The 27,592-nt window shown below is 34.3% G+C and overlaps 1 protein-coding gene across 10 annotated transcripts in view; it reads left to right on the top strand.

The window, feature by feature from the left end:
• Positions 1–27,592, top strand: part of PHIP (pleckstrin homology domain interacting protein) — a 127,724-nt gene that overhangs the window by 33,051 nt on the left and 67,081 nt on the right. For all 10 annotated transcript variants that reach the window (XM_023650686.2, XM_023650687.2, XM_070223501.1 and 7 more), the window contains 9 exons: positions 1,969–2,129; positions 14,927–15,148; positions 15,437–15,537; positions 19,674–19,744; positions 21,150–21,250; positions 21,346–21,386; positions 22,144–22,242; positions 22,979–23,132; positions 23,570–23,704. In XM_023650686.2, coding sequence (XP_023506454.1) covers positions 1,969–2,129; positions 14,927–15,148; positions 15,437–15,537; positions 19,674–19,744; positions 21,150–21,250; positions 21,346–21,386; positions 22,144–22,242; positions 22,979–23,132; positions 23,570–23,704 — 1,085 coding nt within the window. The remainder of the gene's footprint in view (positions 1–1,968; positions 2,130–14,926; positions 15,149–15,436; positions 15,538–19,673; positions 19,745–21,149; positions 21,251–21,345; positions 21,387–22,143; positions 22,243–22,978; positions 23,133–23,569; positions 23,705–27,592) is intronic.

Below are 27,592 nucleotides of genomic sequence, written 5' to 3'. Positions count from 1 at the left end.
TTTATAACAAATTCATTTAAAAAAATTCTGACATATATACAAGTGCTTGATCATCATTAAAATAATAATTTTCATATTGTAATTATCTCCAACAATCATTTTTATACCTGAACAGTGTTATTAAAATATTTATTTAATAAAACTTGACATTTTGAGAATTTTGTAAATTTTGGATGGAAGGAATTAAGCTAAGTCCTGGTAACACTGTCAGCGTTTGTGTTATATATCATCATTTTTTTCTTGCAGAACAGACAGGTGAGTCTGAGATGTCATTGAACCTTAGTGTTTGGACAAGATTGTTTGAGTTCTCATTTGGCAGGACAATTGATGTCTATGGTTTTGTGTGATTCTTGCTCTAAATTGACTTTGAACCAAACCTCTCAAGGATGTCTTTTACCAGGCCATTTCTGTGCATAAGGAAAAATGTCTCAGGGCTTATTAGAAACTTACTGAATCACTGCTAAATTAAAGCCTGAATATGCTAATTTACAAGTGTCTAAGCTTGTCTTAGATATTCCCAGATGTTGAACTTATGTGCTAACAGCACAAGAGATATACTATTAGAATATAAAATAATTGAGACAGTGAAAGAATGTATAAACATCATGTCATTATTCCTTGAAATATTATTGCTTTATTACCTGCAAAGCATTCTTCTATGTATCTCCTCACCAGTCCCCAAGATGGTCTTTTTCCTTTCAAATATAGTGTGAACCAAACATTTATTGTATGTGAATAAAATTGTAAATACTGAGATTTTTTATGATACAGCTCAGAAATTTATACTTCATCAATTTTAGGGCATAATTGATAGGCTCTAAATCTAGGTTAAATAGCATTTTGTATATACATTTAATTTTGTTTAGGACTAAATTCAAGTGAGAAACTAGTGCTTACTATCCAATGTAGATAGCAGTCACAGTCAGAAAAAAAGCCTCATATTAAAAGGCAATCTATAGTTGTATAATGTGCCTGCAGATCAGTCAGCATATATTTGTTGAGTGCCTTCTTTGTCCATACTTATTCAGTATAGAAAGTAAGTACAGTAGCAATTTAGATGGAAGGGAACATTTTGGGCCGGAGTCAGCACAGCAGACTTGGGGGCAGAAGATCAGTTTCGGTCATACCTTGAAAGATGGTTAAACTGGGTGAATTGACAAAAAGAGCCAATAAATCCTAGAGGAGGAATCATTATGCGATGTTTGCCAAGATCCCCAGTTTGATTATTTTTTAAAAAAAAAATTCAGTGAATTATTCCTCTGACTTCATTTGTTGCAAAGATTTTGTTTTGTTTTGTTTTTGAGGAAGATTAGCCCTGAGCTAACATCCACCACCAATCCTCCTCTTTTTGCTGAGGAAGATCAGCCCTGAGCTAACATCTGTGCCCTCTTCCTCTGTTTTATACGTGGGATGCCTGCCACGGCATGGCTTAATAAGTAGTGCCACAGGTCCGGACCTGGGATCCGAACTGGCAAACCCTGGGCCGCCAAAGTGGACTGCGTGAACTTAACCACTGCCACTGGGCCAGCCCCCTGTTGCAAAGTTTGTTAAAACATTTGGCATCAAATTTAGAGTGCTCAAGAATTGCTGGTTGATGAAAAGTAAAAATTAGAGTCAAATTTTTAACTGCTTTTGTAAGGAAACCTATCTCATAGGGACCTTTTAAAGAAATTATATCAAACAAAATGATTGTGCTTTTTAAAGAGCTCTAGTAAAGAGTAAAGAAGTCTGAATTTTAACCCAGCTTCATGCCCAACTTACTTTGTGACTTTAGACAAGTCATTTAGCTGAACTTGCTTGTTTCTATAATGAGAATTGACTGTTTTGGATACTTTTATTTGGGAGCCATATACATTAGAAAACATCTTTATTTTTACTAAATATGAAAATTGGAATATATGAATTCTTAAAAGATGGTAAGAAAATTAATTTCTGACTTATACTTATTTTCCCCCTTTTCCTTGGTAGCGGATACTTTGTTTTCAAGGAAGCTGAATGGGAAATACAGGCTTGAGCGACTTGTTCCAACTGCAGTCTATCAGCACATGAAAATGCATAAACGAATTCTTGGACACCTGTCATCTGTGTACTGTGTAACTTTTGATCGAACTGGTAGACGGATATTTACTGTAAGTAATTTTTAAAATATTGTCTCAGTTTGTATATGAAGTTGAAGAAACATTGCTTGTAGTTGAACTCAAAATAAAACCTTTGTTTTTTCTTTTAATGAAAAACTGGAAATTCAGGTAGTTTAGCTTACTGTAACAGAAGATTCTGCTTAACGTTGGGCTTTATCCAGGTTTGGGAAGTTCCTGAGAGACACGTTGTAGCATAGTCACAGCTGTATTATGGTCCTAAGTCAGGGGTAAATGTACTTCTCGGCGTTATGTCACATATGCCGTTTGACATTTAAGATGTCTTACAATAATTTTGATTCTAAACCCAGGGCATTTCCAAAGTGTGGTAAGCAAACTGGAGGAGATTTTTAAATGTATTTTTTTATATTATCTGTAGAAACCACTTGCTAGTCTATGGGAAATTTCCCTTAAAATAGTGATAGAAAAAATTTTGAGCCTATCTAACATTTTTGCTGATTACCTTTCATCCTTAACACTGCATTCCTGAGTGTATCTGATGTTGTGTTCAAAGAGGCTCTTTGGGTTTATTTGTTATTGTCTTATTTTAACTTGTCGAGTGAAGAAAAGCAGAGTTTTTCAGCTTTAGTGAGAAAATTACTTTTGGAAATATTTCAATTTATTTTTAGGTGCCTTAACTCTTAGATCCTCTGAGGGTAATACTACAGTATTATGGTTGTGCTTATAATTAAATACTACCCTGTGGCCTGAGGTTATGCACTCCTTCACAAGGTCCTTAATTTCCTTTGAAATAAGAACATGGGAAATGCGAGTTAAAGTGAAATTCCTATCTTTGTCTTGGAAGAAAGCAGCTGCGAATTTTACACAGTCACGACAGTTATGGATTTCTCGTTTAAGTAAATATGCTTGTAAACTGAGATTTATTTCTGTCTGCTTCTCCTCTACCCGTACACCCAGTCATCTGTAAAACAGCTAAACAGGATGTGGGAAAGGATTTTCATACATATCTTTTCTCTGGCTCTAATCCACTTCAGGCGTTTGCAAATCATTTTCTACATTAGTATTCTCCTGGTTCACCTTCTCTTCTATCTCCATTGTTCACTACGATACAAAATGAAGTGAAATATTCTAAATTTTCTGACAGGGGTTATTATTTTCAGAGTGGAGATGTCCTAAAGTGCTTGATATCCCTATTGCGGTAATTTGTTCTCAAATGGGGAAGGAAATTTCATTTACCTTTTGGAAATTCAATATACTAATCGAAATTCAGCTCTCAAAACATGGAGTAAATTGGCAAATCTGATGTTTAAAAGAATTCTTTCAAAAATAGTAATAAACTGAAATAATGAGAAGAAAGCATTATATTGTGTTTGTGCCTCATTTCAGTGAGTATAAACTTTTGCCATTGCATTGAGATTCTAAAAAATATATAACTTCTTACTTAATTTTTGATGTTAGTAAAGTACCTTATGCAGCTGCCCTGGTGGTCTGGTGGTTAAGACTTGGTGTTCTCACTGCTGTGGCCCAGGTTTATTTCCTGGTCAGGTAACCACACCGTCCGTCTGTTGGTTGTCATACTGTGGAGGCTGCATGTTGCTGTGATGCTGAAAGCTATGCCACCAGTATTTCAAATACCAGCAGGGTCACCCATGGTGGACAAGTTTCAGGGAAGCTTCCAGAATAGACAGACTAGGAAGAAGGACCTGGCCACCCACTTCGGAAAAAATTGGCCATGAAAACCCTATGAGTAGCAGTGGAGCATTGTTGGATAGAGTGCTGGAAGATGAGAAGCTGGTGTGAAAAGATCGGGCAGGATTCCACTGTGCTGTGTGCAGCGTCACTAGGTGTCGGAATCAACTCCACAGCACTAGCAACAAAAAATACCTTGTGGGAATTCTTTCTTTAAAAATGAGAGGGATGGTAATCACAAGCTTTATGGAGCATTGTGTGTGTTTTGATTTGAATTAGGTACATAATCTCCTAGAACTTTCTGAGGAAAAATGCAGTGAAATAATGTGCTGTTGCTCTTTCATGAGTTAGTAGAGTGGTAGGTACAGAGTTGGGAGAGCCAGGGTTAGCAAACTAGGACTGGTGGGTCACATCCAGCCAACCCCTTGTATTTGTAAAGATGATTTTATTCAACCACAGGCACGCTCAATTGTTTACATATTGTCTACGGTTGATTGTGTACTACAACAGCAGAGTTGAGTAGTTAAGACTGCCAAACTGAAGATAATTATTATGTGGCCCTGTGTGGGAAGGAATTGCAGTGCCTGTTCTAGACATTTAATTCTTACTTTTAAGAGCATTTGACCTAGGGAACAGGAATTCTATGTGAAGAGGAAGCTGTTTTCAATTATTTTCCTTTAGTTGAAGATACATAAAGGGAAGAAAATTATCAGTGTATTATTTTACATGGTCTTACCAAGAGTCTAAAAATGTTGATTTTTTTATATGTAGTATAATTTGCTAGTTGTGCCAAACTCATAGTCTCATTTGTAATTTTTTTCTGGTGATTTGTGGTTATAGACTACAAAATGTTACCTTGTGATAAGAAACGCAAAATATGAAAGCAATGTTATTTAAAATTTCCTTTTATTTTTATGAGTATCACGTCAGGTGGCAGTAGCATGCATATGTGTTCACTGTTCATATTACTTCATAAAGTGGCATGGCTGTTGGATGTTCCCTCATTCCACTGGAATACAGTAGTCACTGACTAATGCTTTGAAAATTGTCTTGAAAAATGATAGGATAAGGGTTTAGGATAGTAGATCTTGATTGACCAATGAACGATTCCTGTGAGAGAGGACACTGTTGTTATTTATTGGAGTAACAATTCAGTAATAGACAAACTCATATTTCTTTTTTCATGTCTTTGGTATCTTAAGACCTTGCACATTTATTACCAAGGTTCTCGTGTAGATATATTTGAAAGCTTTTTCCAAAGAACTAATTCTCTTGAGTCCTGCACAGCTGGATAGCACTGTGGTTAGGAGCATGAGCTTTGGCATCAGGGAGCTCTTAGTACCACTTCCTAGCATTGCAGCTGGGACAGGTTACTTCACCCTTTTCATCTCCAGTTTTCTCATCTCTTAAAAAAGAGGGAGACAAATAGATAATAGCACCAACTCCACAGGATTTTTGTGGGGTTACATGAAATAATGTATATAATTGGTATAGAACAAGGTAAACAATGAGCTATCATCGTTGTAATTGATGAGTGAAATTCTTTATTAGGAAAATTTACCAGTATTTTGTACTAGGATAGTTTAATAATGGATGTTTCTCAGTGGAATAATGAGAAGAACCAAGGGAGGGAAATAGCATAATTACCAAGTTAGAATTGCTTCCTAATTCTTCGTTGTTTTTTTTTTCCACTTGGCTTCAGAATCGTTGCCTCAAATAATATTTACTAAAGAAAAGCAGAGTCAATGAATTCTCTCAGGAGCAAGCCATTCTCTGATAATTAGAGTATGCATGTTGAGGACCATATAAAAAATTTTCCTCCTTTTTCAGAAAAAACATGTATCTCTTTTCAAATTAAGGCAAAAGAGCATAAAATATTTCTATGATTGCAATACGTTATAATAAAGACTATGAGTTTATGCATTCCTTTAACGAACTTCAGTCTTTTAGGAGCCAGACACTGTTCAAAACACTTAGGATATGGAAATGAAAGACAGTATCCGTCCCTGGAGAGTTCACAAATGTTCAGCAGACAGTATTGATATAATGTGATAAGAAGGTTGATAGAGGCTGCACAAGATACTGAAGTATCATAAGAGAGAGGTACCTAATCCAGTGTGTGGTAGGAGATAGTAAGGGAAACTTACTAAGAAGTGATACTTCAGCTGAGTTGAGCTGGATATTGCAGACTTAGGGAAAGGCATTTACAGACTTTGGGAGAACGTAATAGGCAAATTATGTATTATTGGATATGGCAAAGAATAAATATGGGTCATCATTAAGCAAGAGCTAGAGAGCTGTTGGTGGGGGACAAAGTCATCAAGATCCTTTTGTGACATACGAAGGAGTGGAATTCTTTCCTGAAGGTAATGGAGAGAAAATGACAGATTTAAACAGAAGAGTCAGTAGAATTTCTCATTACTGGTACCTTTGGCATTATTGTAGAGGATGGATTGAAACTAAGTCTGTATACAGAGGAATTGGTGAAAAGGTTCCGGCAGCGACCCATGAAAGAAATCATCAGGGCTTGAACAGACTCACAGTGGAGGTACGAATGGAATGGAATTAACAGATTAAAAATAGAATCTCTAGGATTTAAGAGATTCATTTGAATGTAGGGAGCAATTGAGAGGGAAGAATATGGGATGACATGTTTTTAGCTTGTGTGACTGGTTAGAAAGTCCTGTCATTTACTGTGGTAGGGATTTAAGTGGAGAAGTTTGTGAAGTGGGATGCGTCAAATGTGAGACACTTGTGCAGATAGCCAAATAGAACTGCTCAACAGGCAGTGTGAGCTCAGGAGAGAGATGTAGGCTAGAAGATTCAGCTTGGGAATCATTGAATATGGAAATTCATTATAGTACCTCATATATATGTAACATAAGAAGACTGAAACTTCAGCTTTCAAAGCAGATGAAAGAAAAGGAGTGGAGTCAGTAATTGAGACTAAGAAAGGGCTGAGAGGCCAGAGAAAAACAAAAAAAGAAGTGATGTCTTAAAAGCTGAAGAATTAGTATTTCAAGAAATGGAAAACTAAAGTAAAATTAGAACCGAAAGGCATCTTTTGGATTTGGCAGGGCCATTAATGACCTGGACAAACTGCGTTTCATTTTAGGATCACTGAGGTGGGATTGAGACTTAATGTAGGCTAGTCTTTCAAAAAGCTTGACGGTTAAAAAAGATAGGCTGTTTTCTGAATACGGAGTACTGTCACTGAACTTCATACTTCTTTTATATTGTATTTCCCTACTATGATGGAGTGAATTTGTTTACATGTCTGTCTTTCTATTAAGTTGTGAACTTCTTACTAGCAAGGACTTTTTCTTAAACCTTTTTAGATCTGTAGTACTGTACAGAGTATCTGGTGCATATAGTGGCATCCAACAAATGATGAATGAATCAACCAGTTAGAGATATAAAAATGAATAATGTCCTTTCTTGCAAGAAACTTAGATGGTATTAGAGGAGATATATACAAATATGGTATGTTTCCACAAGATACTGATCAATTCAAAAAGGATAAATTACAGCTCTACAGGGGAGAAACCCTGTAAACACTAACATGACAAAGTTAACTTCACTAATGGTGGGTTGAGTTGACATTGTGTGTCCTCTGAAGTGGTACACTGAGAAAAACAGCATCTTGTCTGTGGGATTCCTACCAAGACAGCATGACCTGCGTCTGATCGTGAAGAAACATTAGAGGTTCAGGGTCATCCTACTGTTTTAAACTTCTGAAGACATGAAACAAAGAGAAAGCCTAAGGAAGTATTCCAGATTGAAGGAGACTGAAGAGGCAATATAACTGAAATGTAACATGTGTTGCTATATGGAATCCTGGGCCGAAAGGAAAAAGGAAACCTTGTCAGGATAGTTGACAAAATTTGACTGGGGCCTGTGGATTGCATAGCATTTTTGTCAGTACCGATTTCCCAGCTTACATAGATGAGTGTCCTTGTTTTAAAGAAATGCACACTGGGACATTTAGAAGGGATGGGGCATCAAGTCTGCAGCCTGCTCTTAAATGGTGCGAAAAAGACTAATGGTAATAGGTATGTGAGTTATGTGGAAAGAAAGGTGGTGATGGAGCAAATGGAGTGAATTGTTAACAGTTGATGAATCTGGGTGATGGAGATATGGAAGACATTGGTACTAGTCTTGAAACTTGAAGTTTGAAATTAGTTTGTTAGTAATGGAAAAGAGAGTATGGTAATTTATAGGAAGATAAATTTTTGAAAAACTGGGTCAAGGAGAAGGATCTAGGAGAACAGACTTAAAGATAGGAGAGTGGTCGTGAAGGAGGATAGATAGATGAGTAAATAGAGGCAGATGGGATGTATAAAGAGCAATTTACTTGGACTTTTTAAAAGGAAAATAGTTAATTAGGTTTGCAATGAGCAGATTCTACTTTTCAGTGTGAAATATTTTGTCTGATAAGAGTCTTCGTTAGAGAATGAGACTGGGTTATAGTGGTGAGTGATAAAGCCTGGTAAGAGAAAAAGAGTGATGAATAGGGACCAGTTAGGGGGAAAAAAATTGCTGAGTAGCCTTAGCCTCCCTCCCGAATAAATAGAGGATTCATGAATTTGCAGTATTACAGATTTAGTATGCTTGTCTTCCTTTCCATAATGGTACTTGGCATCCAGGGAGCAGGATCAGGGCAAATGATGATGAGATTGCTATGAGGTTAGTCATTGGTGATTTAGGTGGACAAGCGAGTGAGAAAATTGGGCACGTGTTGAAATGATTGACACTAAAGTTTAGGTTAATTTGTAAGGGAAATGAAGTAGAGGTCTGATCGATTGGTAAGAAAGAAAATCAATGACCTTTTCCTGAAAAAAACATTGAACTAAGTTTAAATTATAAGCAGTTTTTAGCTGCCTGAAGAACAGGCTACTTTTTAGCTTGAATAAGAAAATGACATTGTAGTGTACATTGACAATATGCATTATGTGTTTAACGTTTAATTCTGTTTGTTCTAATGACATCAAGAGGTGAAATCTGACTCAGGAAAGCCATGTGTTGTGGTAGCAAGAGAAACTAGAATTCTCTTTGTTGATTCTGCCAAGCAGTGCCAAATCCTCCACGATACTGTAAGTCTAAAAATCACATAATTTCTTTTGTTTTCATGTCCAAGAAGTAATCTTTGGTTAGTCTGCACAACTGATGCTTCCCTTTTAGCAGAGAAAGCTTTACAGATCTTCTTTTTAATTTAAGGTCATCTGAGCAGAAATTACCTGCTGTACTGTTTCCAAATGTACGCAGTCTCCTGCTTGCAGGAGTCAGCCTTTCTTTGTCATTTACTGCTCCATCCTGTAAAGAACTTTCCTCATCATTGAACAGTTCACATAGTGGTCACCTCTAATCTTCTAGCTTTTAGTTTAAATAAATACATAAATAGTTCAATTAAGCCTTTAAAACTTGCCTTCTAGAAACTATTAGATTTGGGGGGTATAAACTTTAGGTTCTGCTTTAGTTTCTGCGTAGAATTTAAGTGATTCAAAGGCTTCTGCCTGAAGTTATTTCATACATTTTTCATATCAGTAGGTAGGACATTTTTTCTAGATTTTAAGGAGAATTTTGATACTTTAATGCAAGACAAAGTAGAAAGCTATGTCACAGAGACGTGTGGAACTTTCCTTTACTAGAATACCAAAGCCAGATGTGTACCAAACAATGCCTAGGCTTTATCAGAGTCAGTATTTGTTTCTATTTATTTGGGTTTTGCCTCTCAAACTTTTTATCTGGAAGAAACTTGGCAGTTTCCAAAAGGGATTCAAACATACAGGAACATTTTTGGATAGACAAAAAAAACAGAAATTGCAGTGTAAGAGATCCAGTTGCTTGCTGGAAGGAAGGGTTGGTGCCACTATCACCATCGTCTACGTAAAAGTATTAAAAGGATGAAAGTGATCCTGGAGTAAATGTCTGATACACTTTTCTTACTCTGTCCTGAGCTACAGAGCAGTTTGTTTTAAAGGCATGTGGTTTTATCGCGTGTATGATTTGTTCAGGTGTGGTGGTGGAATAACAAATTTATAGGGTTCTTCAAGCTAAATTCTTATGCTTATGCAAATCTAAGTTTTGTTTAAGTCCCGTTCTTTCTTACCAGACCGTTTCACAAATAATATCTACACTGTTGTTTTTTAGGATAAAGATAAGCTACGTTTTCAGCTTCCTTTGCCTTATTTTTTCATCGACAAGATGTCTTGACATTAAAAAAAAAAGCAGTGTAAATTTGGTGTCACATTTTGTTTGGGGATTTGAGTAAGCTAAAGCTACACATTCTTCTTGTTGTGGTTTTTTTCAGTTTCTGCTAGGTTTGACATGAACAGACAAATGATAACATATTAGTGAGCACTCTGTCACAGTAATTATGAGCGTTTTACGTTACGCTTATATGTTGCTTACCAATGGGAGTATGTTCTGAGAAATGTATCATTAGGGATTTTATTGTGCGAACATCATAGAGTGTACTTACACAAATCTACATGGTACAGCCTACTTCACACCTAGGCTGTATGGTACAAATCTTATGAGATCACTGTCATAATATGCTATCTGTTATTGACCGAAACATCACTATGCAGCGCATGACTTGAAAAGTAAAACTAGTGATCTGCTGCTATCGTATGTTTACTTGGCATTAAACACTAGCTTAATATTTTAATTTGACTTAAAGATGAATGCCAAAAAAGCATTTTCACACTTAATCTTAACCAAAAGGCTGAGAAGTGATCAAAAAAGCATTTTCAATTTTGCACCTGGCTCATGGATTTCTTAAAAGTTACTGTGGCTAAAGTATTATAGTGAAGGTATCTGTCTGCTTAAAATTCTTGAGTAGCTACCTCACCAGGTTAAATCCAAACTCCTTAACAGGCATTTAAAACCCTCTGTTATTGTCCTCACATAAACCCTGTCCAGCTTAATTTCTTGTTATTTCCACTTATACTTTATACTCCCAAGTTTTCTCACCTTGCCAGTCCCTAGTCCTAGCAGCAACATCTAGATGTTATTGAAAAGAAATGACTACTTTGTTTTCCCCTAGGTGTTGGAGCTTTGCTGAAAAAGCTTGTCAGTTGAGATTTTCCTAAAATCATGCTACCTAATTTTAGCAGGACTTTCACTGTTGCTTACGATTCTTTTCCTTTTTTCTCATGTGTTCTTTTTCTGCCCTATTTCTAAACTTTATCCACTCTTTTTGATTTCTTTGGTTTCCTCTCTTTCTTCTTTTAGATAATTTGTTTTACTTGCTAAGATTAGAATCATCTAATTTCTTTTGCTGTTTATTTTAAAATTGCTCTTTTTACCATACCTCTTTCTCCTTCGTACACATTAAAGGCCTGTTATCTCTCCTAACCAGGGCCAACGCTAATGCCTGTGTTGTTGATGTCATCCCTTTCATCATTCATGTAACTTTGCTTTTATTTTAAAGTCCATACTCTTTTTTAACATTTTGATTGAGAGACTATAATGTCCTACTCTTTTGTTTATTATTAACCTTCCTAACATTTGAGGTAGGCTTGTGGAAAGAAAGTTTGTTCAAATTCTGCTCTGTTTTAGTCTTTTTTTTAAAAGAGTGGTTTTATCAAGTTTCAATTCATTCTTCCACATTCAATTTAAATTTATAGTGCTTTTAAAAATGTTTTCCCAGTAAATTTAATTTTTCTTCTTTTCTGCAGTCCTTTTCAGTTATTTATTTGTATTTATATTTCTGATAGTCATTTTGAAAGAACTTAGTTGAATGTGTCAGATCAACTTTTCTCATAAAAATAAATTAATGATCACCAGTAATGATGCATGAAATAGAAATTGCTGAAGGCTGCTTTAGAGTTAGGTTTGAAATTCTGCCAGGAGTTCTGGAGAACAGGGATGAGGGTGGGGAGAGCACACTGCTCTGTAGGTCATGGTAGAGGATAGGGAAGAGAGATTTTCCTGAAAAGGCAGTCAGAGATTTCTCTCCTGCAATTGAGTGGAGGAAAAGAAAGGTTAATGGGAATAATAGATGGGGAAAATGTACATAGTGGGGTTTTTTTGACACTTGCCTAAATAGAGTAAAATTATAAAGTAATGTTAAATTGGTGAGATTACTAAAAAACTCAAGAACATAGTTGGACTTTTTGTCAGGTTTTACTTGGTGAAAAGTTGGTAAAGGCTGATTTGAGATACAGGTTGCCATTGTTTGTTTCATTAAAGTTGGCATTTTGGTCAAAAGGCTATTTCTTTGTTTTTTTTTAACATGAAAAAGATGCAAAACATCTTATAGTAGAATGTAAAGCAAACTCTTATTCAGATACATAAGAATAAAATGAATTGTATCAGTTTGGTGAGTCATGATGAGATATCATGATTTTACTTTTTTCATCTATTCTACCTGTATTAGCATACTTAAAATTTTTACTGTGAGTGTAGGTCACAGCCAAATATTGCCTTAATTTTTAGAAAATAAACAAGTGAAGTGAATAAATCAACTTACTTTGTGGAATTTAGAGAAATTGAGAGTTGAATGCATGCTTTCAAGCCATTTCTTTATTCCATAGATACCTAGTATACTTCTCGTGTGCAAGGTGGTATTGTAGATAGCTTTCTGAAAGTTCTAACTATAGTTCCTTCTTCACTTTCCACAGGTAACAGTGCTAGGATCCTCATCCCTTTAATTTCCCAAATAGCTCTTGTAACCATCTTGTTTTTATCATTCATTCTCTCCTGCCTGTACTATTTCAGCAGCATTCAGCTGGTCTCCTACATTCCAGCCTAATTCATTCTGATGCCAGGATGATCTTTGGAAACCATAAATGTGATCCTGATAGTCACCTGCTTGGTTACCTTAAGTGATCACCACTATGTACCATATTCCTTAGTATATCATAAAAGTTTTTCAGTTTTTCTATGACCTCATCATCATGCCTTCACCTCACACTCTAGGTTAGCTTATAGACTCCATGCACTTCCCTGCACTTCTCAAATTCACGTTTTCATGCCTTTGGATCATACTTTTCTCTCTAGTTGCCATATGGAATATCTGTCCTTTTTAAAATAATAAGAATATTATTAAACTAAGACTACTACCACCAAGAAAAGCAATGATGGTAGGTAGACTGTATATAGCTTTTACTGTGTGGCAGGCACTCCACCTTCATTTACTCATTTGTTTTTGCAACAACCCTATGAAGTAGATACAAATAAGAAAACTGAGGCACAGGAATCATATGTAACTTGCCCAAACTCAAACCTGTAGAAAGTAGTCCTGAACCCAGACATGTGACAGTAGAGTCTGTGCTCTAAGCTGCTGCACTGCATTGCCTCTTCATGCATAAGACTCTTAATGTATCACTACTTTGGGATTCCTTTGCAGGTCCTACCTCTCCACCTCTCAGGAAGAACAGACTGTTCCCTTGTTTGAATGTCTTCTGACTAACAGTATAGCACTGAGGACATGTTACTGCATTTACACTCTTCTGCCTTGCTTTCTAAGGGCAGGAATACTGTGTGTGTGTATCTCATTCTTGTATCTCCAGTGTTTGGCACGTATTTAATTGCAAGCCTCATGGATAAATGAGTGCGTAGATGACTGAAATTTAAAGGTGAAAGGAAGCTTAGAGATCATCCAGTTTAACCTTATTTTATAGATGAAGAACTTGAGATTAAGTGAACGTGATGGGAATACTGGATTTCAGTGTGGATGATTTACCAAAGTTAAGTTTTATTAAGAGTCTTTAGTGGTTGGTAACCCATTTAATTTGATTCAGAGTTCAATCAGAAGAACTGCTTTTATAGTTGAGAGTGTTCTAGGTAGTATTTGGCAGAGTCTGGTTTAGGGTACAGCATTTAATATGTTATACTGTATTTATGATCATTTATATGTCATATCTCTTGTCGCCATGAAGCAGATAACTTGGCTGTATCATTTGCTTTTGTAGATCTTCTGAGTACTTTCTAATGTCAGATTTAATTTTTTTTTTTAAGAATTGGGTTGGAAGGTTGTAAAGAATTCTGACATGCAACCTTTGAAACTTATTGGTAGGTTTTGATTCTGGGGAATGGGACTATGGAGTTAATGACAATATTCTCTACTTTTTTCTGTATTTAAATTTTTTAATAATGAAAAATAGGGGGAAATAGGGAGATGCTGGTAAAAGAGTATAAACTTTCAGCTATAAGATGAATAAAGAAAGTTAGCGAAGGAAAAAAAAAATAACAATAAAGCCTAAAAGTTGTAATCTCTACTTTGGCTATGTGAAATTGAAATGTCTATTTGTAAATATAGGTACTCATAGAAAACTCTGTACTCTTCACCATTTCTTTCTGAGCTTATGCTGCTTTAGCAGAGTAAACAATTTATGTATTTTTATTGACTTCATACAGATAAAATTAATTTTTGTCTGATAACTGGCTTTGGGTGATTTTATGTTTAATGTATTTAACTGAAGACCAATGATGGGAAACTGATATGTATTATGTTTATAGCTTCCTGGGAGAAAAAGCCCCAAATTATCTTTCATTTTTTTTAAATTTTATTTTTCCTTCTTCTCTCCAAAGCCCCCCAGTACATAGTTGTATATTTTAGTTGTGGGTCCTTCTGGTTGTGGCATGTGGGATGCCACCTCAGCACGGCCTGATGAGCAGTGCTAGGTCTGCGTGCAGGATACGAACCGTTGAACCCCCGGGCTGCTGAAACAGAGTACACACGCCAACCACTCGGCTATGTGTCTGGCCCCTACTTTCATTTTGATATAACACAATAGCATAGGTAGGATTAGTCACTATTGTATATTACATTTGTTTGCAGTTATAATTTTGTTACTTCAGAAGTTCGAATTCTTTCACAAGATTCTAGGTGGACCATGGATGGTGGGTAGGGGACTATAGGTAAATGTTAGTTATTGCTAACATCCTGCTTTTCACCTGTTAGATGGTGGGCACATGGATATTCTTTATGAGTGAATAATTTAAGTTAGTAAAGTAAAGAGCCTTGCATAGAGAAAAATTCCTAATATGAGTAATTAACACTTTTCGGTACTTGAAAATTTATTTGTTGGTAAGTGCACATACAGATACGATTTCTTTGTCTGAAATCATAACATTTAAGAATTTGAATTAAAATTTATAGAGTTGATTCTATTAATATCTGTTCTTTTAAGGGTTCTGATGACTGTCTTGTGAAAATCTGGGCAACAGATGATGGGAGATTATTAGCTACTTTAAGAGGACATGCGGCTGAAATATCAGACATGGCTGTAAACTATGAGAATACCATGATAGCAGCTGGAAGTTGTGATAAAATGATCAGAGTCTGGTGTCTTCGAACATGTGCACCTTTGGCTGTTCTTCAGGGCCACAGTGCATCTATAACCTCACTACAGGTAATTGTTTTAATCCTTATAAAGTTGTTTTGATTATAACTCAAATTTTAAGAAATCACTTTTATAATTCATTGTATGAAGCCAGCTAAAATGAGGAAAGGAATATTTCTGCTTTCTTTATAAATAATATAAACTTCAAGTAACATGTTAGTCATGACCTTCATCAATTCTGCATGTTTTCTAACTCTGTTATTGTTAGTTGCTATTTGTATGGTAAAAAGTGAATTTATTATTTGGACTATGTCGCTCATCTTGTAAAAATATTTTTTTTCTTTGATTGCTTTTCAGTTCTCACCGTTGTGCAGTGGCTCAAAGAGATATCTGTCTTCTACTGGGGCAGATGGCACTATTTGTTTTTGGCTATGGGATGCTGGAACCCTTAAGATAAAGTCAGTTGCTCTTTTATTTCATAGAATAAATGTGTTTAATTTAGTGGTTGACGTTGCAGAAGTATAACGTAGTCAATGATAGGAATAAATTTACTTTTTGAGTAAATAACAGAAATTCATTTTGGCTCTTCACTGACCTCTTTCATTTTTATGCTTCAAAGAAAGTTAACGTTTGTTTCTTTTTTCTGTTACTTTTTGCTAGCCCTGGCTCTTTCCCTTAGAATATGCCTGTCTTGTTTCCACTCCTTTCTGTATGCGGTGTAGTTTCATCTCAATAGCTCCTTCTGGTGCTAAGAACATAATCTTAGAGTTAAGTCTGTTCTTTAGAAGAATTGTAATTGTTTGTTACCACATGTACAGACTTTAGATTTTATCATAGATCTAGGGAAACTTAGGAAAACACAATCATTAAATTTTCACTAAACTACATTGAGGTAGATAGATGTACCCTTCCCCCTACCCCATAATAGCGTTTTGCATTTGTGCTTTCACTTACCTTGATTTATCAAAATAAGTTGGCTGGACAATATTATCTTTTGATTTAGGACACTGAGTCAAAGAATGGTTAAATGACTTTCCCATAGTTAAAACAGTTTTTAAAAATTGCAAGGCCAGGACTAGAACATTTCTCTGGCTTTTGATTCTGTGCTGTCTATGCCGTGCCACCTCGAGTGGATGTAGTGGGGAAAGGAAGTGCAGTATTTACCCCATAAACAGTCTGTGAATGGGAAGGTAGTGCATCCGTGATTCCACAGTGTTGAAATGGCCGTCTCTGTGCTCTCAGGGTAGAAAGTCATTCTGATTAGAAGGTGTATCTTAATAATTATCTTAGACTTCTGTTTATAAATTATCAACCCAAGTTGAGTTATTTAATAAAATAATTTGTGTGTGTCTGCTATTTTAAAATAGTAGTGTTTAGATAAGCTTCGTGCATGTGAACATTCCTGGAGAGTGCCTCTTATGGCAAGGCCTTCTGGGGCCGTGGCAGCTTGAGTAACATAATAAACCAAACTGTACTTTGTTTGAAAAAAGGATTGTGGTCAAAGACAGTTTTTCAGAGAAAACAAATTGATTTCACTTTAGTTTCATTCTTACTATTTAGAATATTGAAGACATTCTGTAGACATTTAGATAAAAGTTGAAATGAAATATTTTGCTGGTGTGTATGGACAATAGCAATAGTTAATTGTTTTCCTTTGAATATTTTTTACCACCTTATGGATCTGATTGGGATACCTTTGTCTTTTCCTGTCTTGTTTTTGTAGAGAAGAAGTGATTCTTCAAATTAGCATAGGAACAAAAATGATTTTACAAAATTAAACTCTCACTTTATTTGTGCCTCTTGAGGATTATGTTGCTAAGTACAGTAATGCTTGTCCAGATCCTTGAGAAGTGAGTTATTCCACATAAATGATTTTTTTTCAGAACCTTTACGTAGATTCCCCATAAACCCACTACCCTAACAATTTTTTTCACACAAATGTGTGGTGTTGTTTTTAATGTAGATGTAAGTAGGAACATGTATGTAGTTTTCTGCTGGTTTTTTCTTAACATTTTAGACATTTATAATAATTTTAATAGCTGCATTCTATTCCATTGATAAGTGGTTCCATACTTTGCTTAGTGATTTTCCTACTTTTGGACATAGACGTTTTTCTAGTTATTTATAAGTCGTATTCTTTTCTATTTTTTGTGATAATTGGCCCTTAAAAACTTGTAAGCTAGAGTCAAACATAAAAACAAGAGTGATTTTTCCCTTAGATATAGGCTTTGGGACACCTTTCTTTGTGTATTTACACATGGTTGGTAACTGCCAGAAAACTTGGCAGGACATAGATGTTACTACATTTAGATCATATAGACTTTAATTACTAATCAAAGGCAAAAATTATATTGAGCTGTAATGCTTTTGTATAATCTGGGGAAGTGACTTCAACTCAATCTGCATTTAATTGAAGGAATTAATTCTGTCAGTAAATGAAACCTGTTTTGGAAAACCATGTCTTTTGATAAATTTACTTTTATACAGGGTTTATGTGTATGGTAACAATCTCCACTAGTACAGATTCAGCTTCTTAGATGAGTAATCTGAGTGGCTGGATGACTTGAAAGCCAGCTCAGGAGGTCTCTGAGTAGCATATTTAGGTTAGATGTAAGGTGAGAACTGGAATCCTAAAATGTGCAGAGAATAATAATGACTACAGATTTTTACTAAGCACTTAGTCTGCCACGCTAGTACTGAGCACTTTACATTTGCTACCTCATTTATCTTTACGTCAGCCCTGTGAGGAAGGTACAATTATTATCTTCAGGACAGACACGGGAGAAAATTGAGGTGAATACTGAAGTCTACTGTCAGAACCTCGTCTTAACAACTGTGCCAAATGAAATAGAATTATTCATTCACAGGCTATCTAGAACTGGTTGAACCTAATTAAAATACTAATACTACTAGTATTTATTGAGTTAGCTGGGCACAGTACCAAGCATTTTACATGGATTAAACTCATTTAATTCTCAGCAACTCTGAGATATGTTCTTGTTTTACCTCCATTTTACAGAGGAGGAGACTGAGGTACTGAAATATTAACTTGCTAAGGTCACACACCTGATAAGTGGCAGAATGGGAATTGAACTCAGAGAGTCTGAGTCCAGAGCCTTGTCTTAAAATATTTCCTCAAATGTACATTTAAAAATAAAAATAAATGCTTATCTGCTTTTTCTCTTTAAAAATATTAAAGTACATTTCAAATGGTAGTCTATATGATTGCATATTCTGGTTATGAGTCACATGGTTGCATGGCATTTATGAATGATTGTGCCAAAAATTAACAAAAATGCAGAGCTACAATCCTTAAGATATTAATGAAAGTAGTGCATTTAGTTGACTTTATAATTTCAGATTAATTTACTTAAATTACAATTAGTTTAATTTTACTCTGAATAAATGTTTAGGTTTTCAGAATGTTTTAACTTTCTGTAAACTGTATCCATTAGGTTCAACTCTATTAGAGGCTGAGAATATTAAGAAAAATTTTTATAAATGTCAATTTTTAGAAATTTATTTACAAAAATATTTTTAAGAATTTTAAGTAATACTTTTTGTTCTGTATCAGCAAGAAAGACTATTCTTATTGTTCAGAACATACACTTGATATATCAGAAATATTTTGTACTTTTTTTCCCTAAATGATCCCAAAACTGAAACCACTCTTATGTTCAATTGCTATGGATTGTGAAAGTTATGCAGTGCACTCTGGTGGAAGACTCTCATTATTTTTTAATTTTCTTCCCTAATAATTCTGAGAAAAACTAGGTGAAAATGTATATTAAGTAGGGCTTTAAATGTAATCACTGTATTGAAAGATTATAAATAAATTGTATGTGTATTGGAGCTAATATCATGTAAAATCTATAATTTTTCTTTAATATGGTTGATTGTAACATTAAACATTTAGTGTCAGTAGTATTAATATAAGACCTATAATCTAACACAATTATAGAACTAATGTGAATATAGTTGAGAGTGACCTATTTTCTGTAGATCACTGCTTTGAATGAGCATTATAGTTCACATAAGAGTCAGTCTTCAGGTTTCCACTAGCATAAGTGTAAGATTCTTACGTTTTGGAGTCTTAAAAGATATATTTTGTCACATCAGAAAGTAAACAGAGGGAGATGATTAATTAACAATGTCTAATATTGAACAGGTTTACTTATTGATGGTACATACATATGCCACAGAGGCAGCACCTATTTTGCTAGTGTGTTCATGTTTACAGATGACTTATTTCCTTATGTATTTATGCATTGCTATACTACTGCCTGAAAAACTGAGAACCTGTTAGTTAAATTTGATTAGAAGTGAGTGTGACTAATAACTACGTCTTACGTGACAGTGGCTTTGGGATTGTTTCATGTGTGGATTGTTGTATAATCAGAAACTTCCACAAAATCTGTCTCTAGAGTTTCCACAAGATCTGCTGATCATGACACATGATTTCAAACTTGTTTTTAGGAAGGGAGCCATCTATTGCTTCTTACTTAATTTTGTCCTATGATTATTTATTGAAACAGCTGATTTCTGGTGTTAGTCCCTTTGGAATATTTTTGATTTTTTATTTTTTGTATTGTAGTCCAAGACCTGCAAAATTTACAGAGCGTCCTCGGCCTGGAGTTCAAATGATCTGTTCATCTTTTAGTGCTGGTAAGATTTTTTTTCTCTGTAAGGTTCACTTAAAATTGCATGTCAGAAAACTCCTAATAGAACACATTAAATTTTGGAAAATATTTACTGTTGTAATATAAATCATATTCTCATACATATACTGGGAGATGATCATAAATTAATTTAGAAATATTTCAGCTTTGCTAGAGTTTATATACTCACATGACTAAGATTTTTCTTTAAGAAGACGCATAGTGCTCTGGTGGGAGAGAATAAATAGTTCCAAAATTGACTCTGTTACAGAATAAATATTTGCATCATTATCTCATAGGAAGAAAGATATTTTAAATCTGTCTTATATTTTCATCAATTTTGGAGTTATCCTCTGGCTAAGTAAAATAAACTTGATTGATATTTGTACATCTTTATTAATTAGTTTGCTCCAAATTGTTCCTATTTGCTCTTTAAAAGGTAGCTGTGTAGCAATGCTAATATCCCAATTATATTTGAGTTCATGCAGCAGTGTTTTGCATGGATATTAACGTCTTAAAACAAATTATGATCTGGAGATTTGAAGTGCATTGATGAGAAAATGAAATGAAACAAGTAGATTTAATAGTTACTATGTTCCTATTACCAGTTCCTTCCACATTCCTTTCCAGTTTGACTTTATGTTTTCGTTTCATAATTGAGGATAGCAGTGGTACCTGAGATCAATGATTGCAGACTGATGACCTGAGTTTATTTTTGCTGTATTAGTATCCAAGTGTCTTTAATTTCTAACTTCTAGATTTCCACTGCGACTGCCATGAAGACAGTTTTCCTTGTAGTAATAACAAATACAGGCACTATACATGTGTTCAAAGTACTTGAATGCAATTATATACAGCACTGTTTTCAACACACTGGGAGAGTATTGATTCCAAGGAGAGAGTAAATTGCATATACAAATAACTGTAATGCAAGTAGAATGTATGTGCTACAAGACAAAGTCTTAATGAGTGAGAGGAGAGCAGGCTCTTTTGATTGAAAAGTTTGTAAAGACAACTTAGTGAAGGAGTTAGCCCCTAAAAGTTTGTTAGGGTTTTAACAGATGGGAAATGGGGCTAGAGAGGGATTTCAGCAGAGTTCAAAGGCATATTTTCTAGTGAAGGTGTCTGATAATTTGAACATAGAAGATTATGTAATCACTTAGTGAAATAATTTGTAATGGAAAACTTTACTTCTGTAAATATTGAAAAATGATCCTAGTCAAAGCTATGTTAGCAAACTTCTTTCTTAAATTCAGGTAAGGTGTATTATATTTTGGATAAATATCAATAGTGTTAGAGTAAAATATTAATCATTCAGTATATATTATGGTAATGTTGCTTGCATTTTATTACCTAATTTTCAGAGATTTGAAATAATGTTTTACTCATAAATGTTTGCTATTGTTCCTCAGGTGGAATGTTTCTGGCTACAGGAAGCACAGATCATATTATTAGGGTTTATTTTTTTGGATCAGGTCAGCCAGAGAAAATATCAGAATTGGAGTTTCATACTGTAAGTATTTGTGAAAGAATTAGATGAGTACAATTTAAATGAGTCTAACAGTTTGTATTCAGGATCCTCTTCTTTGTTTATCTGTTTATATATAGGACAAAGTTGACAGTATCCAGTTTTCCAACACTAGTAACAGGTAAAATAATTATTTTTGTTTGTCAAATTCCATTTTTAAAATTATGAAATAGACAATTCTTGTAGTCAGTTTTAATTAGAATTGTGTATGAATTACCCACCTAAAATAAAAATCTTGTCTAGTATGCTGAAAAGTGAATATAGCCTTCACATATATGTGAACATGTCTTTATGTTTTGTTTGTAATAATGTTAGTTTATTTGGCTGCTTTTAATAATAGGGACTTTTATCCATCCTGTATATTTTGTATACATATCAAAGTGTAGGGAAACTTTTAGTAGAGGATTGGAAGTGTATCACAGTGTAATATTTGAGGCAGAACAGTTTATTGGTGATAAACTTAGATGGCATTGTGTAAATTTTTCCATGTTCTTATTTTAAAATGAAAAAAAGTGATTTTTAAGCACCTTGTGTAGAACAAGTCAAGTTCTTCAATACTGAGAAGAAAATCCGTATTTTTCCGTTGGAAAATATCAATTCTATTTCTAGGTAGTAAATACTGGCATTGAATAACTTTTGAATGTTACTTTTGAGCGCATTAGAATTTGTGTGTATAGGACTTTAGAAGCTCATAAAGTTTCAGAAATTCTTATATTTGCAGAAAATATCTGATAGAGTCATCTCTATTGTATTAGAATGCTGTGTACATAAAGATGACTGCTGTCTTTTTTAGTATTTTTAAAAACGTAACTCTGGGAAGTCCATGTTGATAAAAGCACCTTTGATTTTTCTCTGGGGGGTGGGCTCCTTTAATACAGGTTTGTAAGTGGGAGTCGTGACGGGACAGCGCGTATTTGGCAGTTTAAACGTAGAGAATGGAAGAGTATTTTGTTGGATATGGCTACTCGTCCAGCAGGGTAAGAGATCCAGTTTGAAATATTACATCAGTCTAGATAGTCATTTAAAGTATGCTGTATTGCAAGTTGATGTGACTCTCTTTATAAAAGCATATATCAGAATCCATGTTAAAATGATTACTTTTCTATATAACTAGAGGTGCTGTTGGAGGTGAAAAGCATTGATTTTTATAAAGGAATTTTGCCATATATGAGAAGATCTGCATTAAAGTATTTTTTCAGTTTAGTTTTGTTAAGGGCCTGATAGTACTCTGAGAATAGTTGTAAGTTTTACCAGTTTTATCAGAAAGGGGAACATATGATGTTCCATCCGTCATGGAGGGATGTTGGGGTATAATTTTGGTTTTAATATTTTATCGTTTTTCTCTATTTGTGTGAAGTAGTCTCAGATGGGAGAACAAAGCAGTTAGCAGGGCATGACAGCAGCAGTAAAAGATGGAGAGTGAGCAGCATGGCACAGAGGTCCTGGATTCAGACAGAGTTAAAGCAGCAATATTTACTTAAGGTCCTCTATTACTAAGGTCTTAGGAGTGCTAGAGTCTTGGGTTTGCTGAATCACTGCAGTGATTTTTGCCATCATTATTTGTTGATTGAAACTATTCTTACTGTTAAGTGATGGTTATCTATGTTAATAAATATAAATATAAATTATAGAAAATACATTTAGGTTTTTGTCATACTGGTATTTTAATAAATAATATCAGTGTAAACAAATACTGTCCTCCACTACTTTCAGCCAAAACCTTCAAGGAATGGAAGATAAAGTCACAAAAATGAAAGTAACTATGGTAGCATGGGATCGACATGACAGTACAGTTATAACTGCAGTCAATAACATGACTCTGAAAGTTTGGAATTCTTATACTGGTCAACTAATTCATGTCCTGATGGTGAGAAAAAAGACTAATTTTTATTGGGTTATAACTGAAGGTGATTTTAGAATGGAGTATTTTCACTGAGGAATAAAGCTTTTATGTTAGCTTAAAGCTCTTCCTTTCTAGATAGGTAACAGGTCTTTGTGGGAGATTGGGAATAATTTTAAAATGCAGTTAAATGGGTTTGACTTGGAAATATGGATCTCTGCTGTTTTTTAGTATGTGGGCTGCATCAGTAGTATCCTCAGGTTTCCCCAAATGATAGCCAAGCCCTGGCCAGTTATACTAGCTCAGCTTCATTATTATGCATCGATTAATTTGAAGATTTTTGCCACTTTATTTAATAATTCTTACAACTCCAGTTCTAGAAATGTTTTCATTTTGGTGTTTGAATTTTCTTTTTCTTTCCTTTTTAATACTTATAGTTCTTTGCCACTTCAAAAATGTTTCAGGGTCACGAAGATGAAGTATTTGTTCTTGAGCCACACCCATTCGATCCAAGAGTTCTCTTTTCTGCTGGTCATGATGGAAATGTGATAGTGTGGGATCTGGCAAGAGGAGTCAAAATTCGGTCTTATTTCAATATGGTAATTATCAGTCTCTTCATTTTAGAGCTGTTAAAAATTTGGGGATTTCTTGACACAGGTATTCTGCATATCACAAAGGAAATCCGTTTAAGAATTGATTCAGACATCATTTTGACTTTGTTTCAAAAAAGAGTTATTTATTCCACACTTTTATTTAGATGCTAAATTTAAAAGAAAGTTGTACATATTACAGTAATGTATATTGTGATAAAAATAACTAGTTTAGTTAGTGATAACTAGTCTTTAAAATCATTTTAACAGAGAAACTTGGAGAAGCTCACAAGGATGAAGATACAGTATAGATAAGAAAAAAGTTTGGAAAATAGTGAGGAAATTATAAATAAATATTTATATCATGTTATTATACTTCATTAGCAGTCCTTTAGTGCAACAGAATTTGATTCAAATACACCCATCTTAAAATTAAAGCCTGAGAATCAGGCATTCTTGCCTTTTGTCAAGTTATAGTATGTTAGATATTTATTTTGGTTTAAGCCCTTTCCCTCCACATTTTGCTTCTTATATAGATTCTTAGCATATTTTGCTGTTTGAATTTCAGTGGTTTAATATCACACACAGTTTACTGTGCAGTGTTTCCATTCCTGTCTAGCCACTCTGTGAAGTATAAAGAGCTCATCAAATACTGCTGTGTGTCTAGTCACTATTTTTTAATCTACTTCCTATATATCAGGGATACCTTTCAACAAAGAAAACAAAAAGAAAAATGTGTTTACTATTTTGACGTGTTCAGATCTTTCAAGAAGTCAATTACAGAAACTTTTAGTATTCATAAAACAATACAATTAATAGTGTGTGTGGTCAGGATTATTTTGCTTTCTGTATGGATATGCCTTATTGTATATCAGACCAAAAAAAATGAGACTTGTCAGGTTCTTATTTTTCTAATAAGACTATTAATTATTTGGGTACAATTGTTAGTGATGGATGGATTTCCTTAGTGATTATGTGTATAGAGGAGATTATTTTAAAAGCAAATCCTTAAATATACTGGTAAAGAACTTTTCCTTGTCTCTTTTTCTATCCTTGTATTTCTGGTTTGCTCCTTTTGGAACATCTCTCTTAAATAAGGGAATTAGTCATTCCTCAGTTTGTCTTTAAGCTTCAAAATAAAACAATTTGTGGCCTATACATGTATTAGTGACTTTATTTAGTAATTTTATGTTTTCAAAGGGCATTTAAGTTATAAAGGTGGATTTTTCCTCATCAGGTAAGTCGATCACACTAATATGCCATCTGATTAGTAGATATAAAAATTGCAGCACCTGGAGATTGAAGTGATTTTCTCTTAAGACCATTACATAGTAGTGGTATACCAGGAGTTGAAGTCAGCCATGTTATATTGCATACTCTTTGAAATTAGCTAAGGGATCAAGTAAGATTATTTCCATAAAAATTATTTATTGTTGAATAGGTTTTAGATGAGGATATTTTTCCTGTTTTTCTATAAATAAGAGAAAAGTCTCTAAAGGGCAGAAGAAACAAACTTACATAATAAGTAGAAGTGGATGGTATCCATAGAATGTTCAAACTGTGAGAAAAACAAAGCACAGACTAAAAAGATTTAAAAATATATCTTGCATTTATAAAACTAGAAAATGAGCTACTTTCATTAAAATAAAAATACTCTCTTGAATTATTTATTTAATTTTTTTTTTAAAGATTTTATTTTTTCCTTTTTCTCCCCAAAGCTCCCCGGTACATAGTTGTATATTCTTCGTTGTGGGTCCTTCTAGTTGTGGCATGTGGGATGCCGCCTCAGCGTGGTCTGATGAGCAGTGCCATATCCGCACCCAGGATTCGAACCAACGAAACACTGGGCCACCTGCAGCGGAGCGCGCGAACTTAACCACTCGGCCACGGGGCCAGCCCCTCTCTTGAATTATTTTAAAAATTTTTTTTTTTTTTTTTTTTTTGGTTAGGAAGATTGGCCCTAAGCTAACATCTGTAGCTAATCCTCCTCTTTTTGCTTGAGGAAGAGTGGCCCTGAGCTAACATCTGTGCCCATCTTCCTCTGTTTTGTATATTGGACACCGCCACAGCATGGCTTAATGAGCAGTGTAGGTCCACACCCAGGATCTGAATCCACAAAACTTGGGCTGCTGAAGCAGAAGCACATGAACCTAACTGCTACACCGCTGGGCCGGCCCCTGTCTTGAACTTTTTGTGTGGTATTTAATGGCTTCTGAAATACTTGTACATATTACCTCCTTTGGGTCTCATGAATACCTTGTAATATAATCAGGGTAGATTTTACTATTACTGGTTTTATGAATGGAGATACTATACAGAGATGAAGTGCTTTGCCCAGGTTTACCTAGGTCACACAGCTATTATACAGTCACTTGGGGGTTAAACTTATATTTTTTGTCCATTGCTAAAGTGTTCTTAATGCTGACTCTAGTTGTGGTTGGTTACTGCACAGCTAACTTGCAACTATACCCAGTTAGTGATATGTCCAGGGGCAAAATGTTTTCGTAATGGTATTAACTCTGAGTATATCTTTTGAGATCTTATAATTTAGCTTGATGATTTTTTCCTGTCTCTTAATTTTTATAAGTTATCTGAGTGCCCCACGTTTTGCCTTTCACTGTTTTGTTCATTTCATTGTTTGCTTTATCTATGGGCAGATGGAAGATAAAGCATCCAGCATTGCTATTAAGAAAGTAAAAACAGTTTGTGGGAGAAGTAGAAGCTTGTGTTCACTGTCCACTATCAAGAATGTTGAATTTTGGCTATAGTTAGAAATATTTGGCTCTGTGTAGCTAATCACTAAATTTTTGAATTACTAAAATACCATAAAAGTTAATTGAGTACAAATTCAATCTCTGATATTAAATTGTACTAGTAATCGTAAGTTCAATTTAGTGAATATTGGTTTGAGTGCCATTTAGAGGGACTAGTTATTAGAGTGCCTTGGAGGATTTAAGGATGAATAATTCTAGTGGAATACTCTGTCTTTAGATTAGAAATAGTGAAAGTTTAGATGTATTGATTAAGTAGTTTTGTGTGTATTTTAAAGTCAAAGCTTATAACATGAATAAGTAAATTCATCATTAAACCTATGGCCTGGAAATAAGGAATGTAAACTGAGTTTTATTAAAGAATAGAAATTTTATATATGACTTCTCTAAGATACAAATTTTTGTCAAGTATATTTTGAGAATACTGCTTCAATATTGGCCCCTCTTTTTATGATAATTAAATTTTCCACTTGAAATTTATAAATACCTTTGCAAAAGGTAATGAAAACATGTAACAAATAATTATTTTTGTATTAATCACCAATTTTACTACACTTTTCTTACCTATTACAGAAATTAAAATTCTTTTCTGAAATTTTAGAAGCAGTAAATAATCTTGTATCATAGGCTTTCAAAGGTAAAAGGTTGAAATTTTTTAAATGCCTATGTTTGATATATATTAATTAGATTTTAATATATTTAATAAATTTTAAAATGAGACATTAATATTTTAATATTGTACTGATATTCATCATTCAGATAAATAGTCTAATTCCTTTTTATCCTGTTATCAAGCCATGACTTTGACTTTTAAAAATCTTCTACTTTAGGACCACTTAAATTTGTAAACAAAAGATTTGAGATTGAGAATTGAGATAAAGATATTTAATTCCTTGTATGCTTATATAATCCCCTAATTTATTTCATTTTAAAATCTTATAAATAGATTCTCAACTTGCTAGTGGTATTGTCTAAAAAAAGTGATGGAGTTATTTTCCTTATTTTTATTGCTAGCTTTCCTCTTAATAGAGGCTCTAAGTGATAAAAGTGATTGTGGGTTGGGTTTGGTTTTGTTACTTATAAGAAGTATATGACAAGTGAGATGATGGAACGTGGTGTGAAATGG

The sequence above is a fragment of the Equus caballus genome, chromosome 10, assembly GCF_041296265.1.
Source record: "Equus caballus isolate H_3958 breed thoroughbred chromosome 10, TB-T2T, whole genome shotgun sequence".
In the NCBI taxonomy this organism is placed as follows: domain Eukaryota; kingdom Metazoa; phylum Chordata; class Mammalia; order Perissodactyla; family Equidae; genus Equus; species Equus caballus.
The sequence above is the reverse complement of the archived record's forward strand: the minus strand, read 5'-3'. Positions and strand labels throughout refer to the sequence as shown.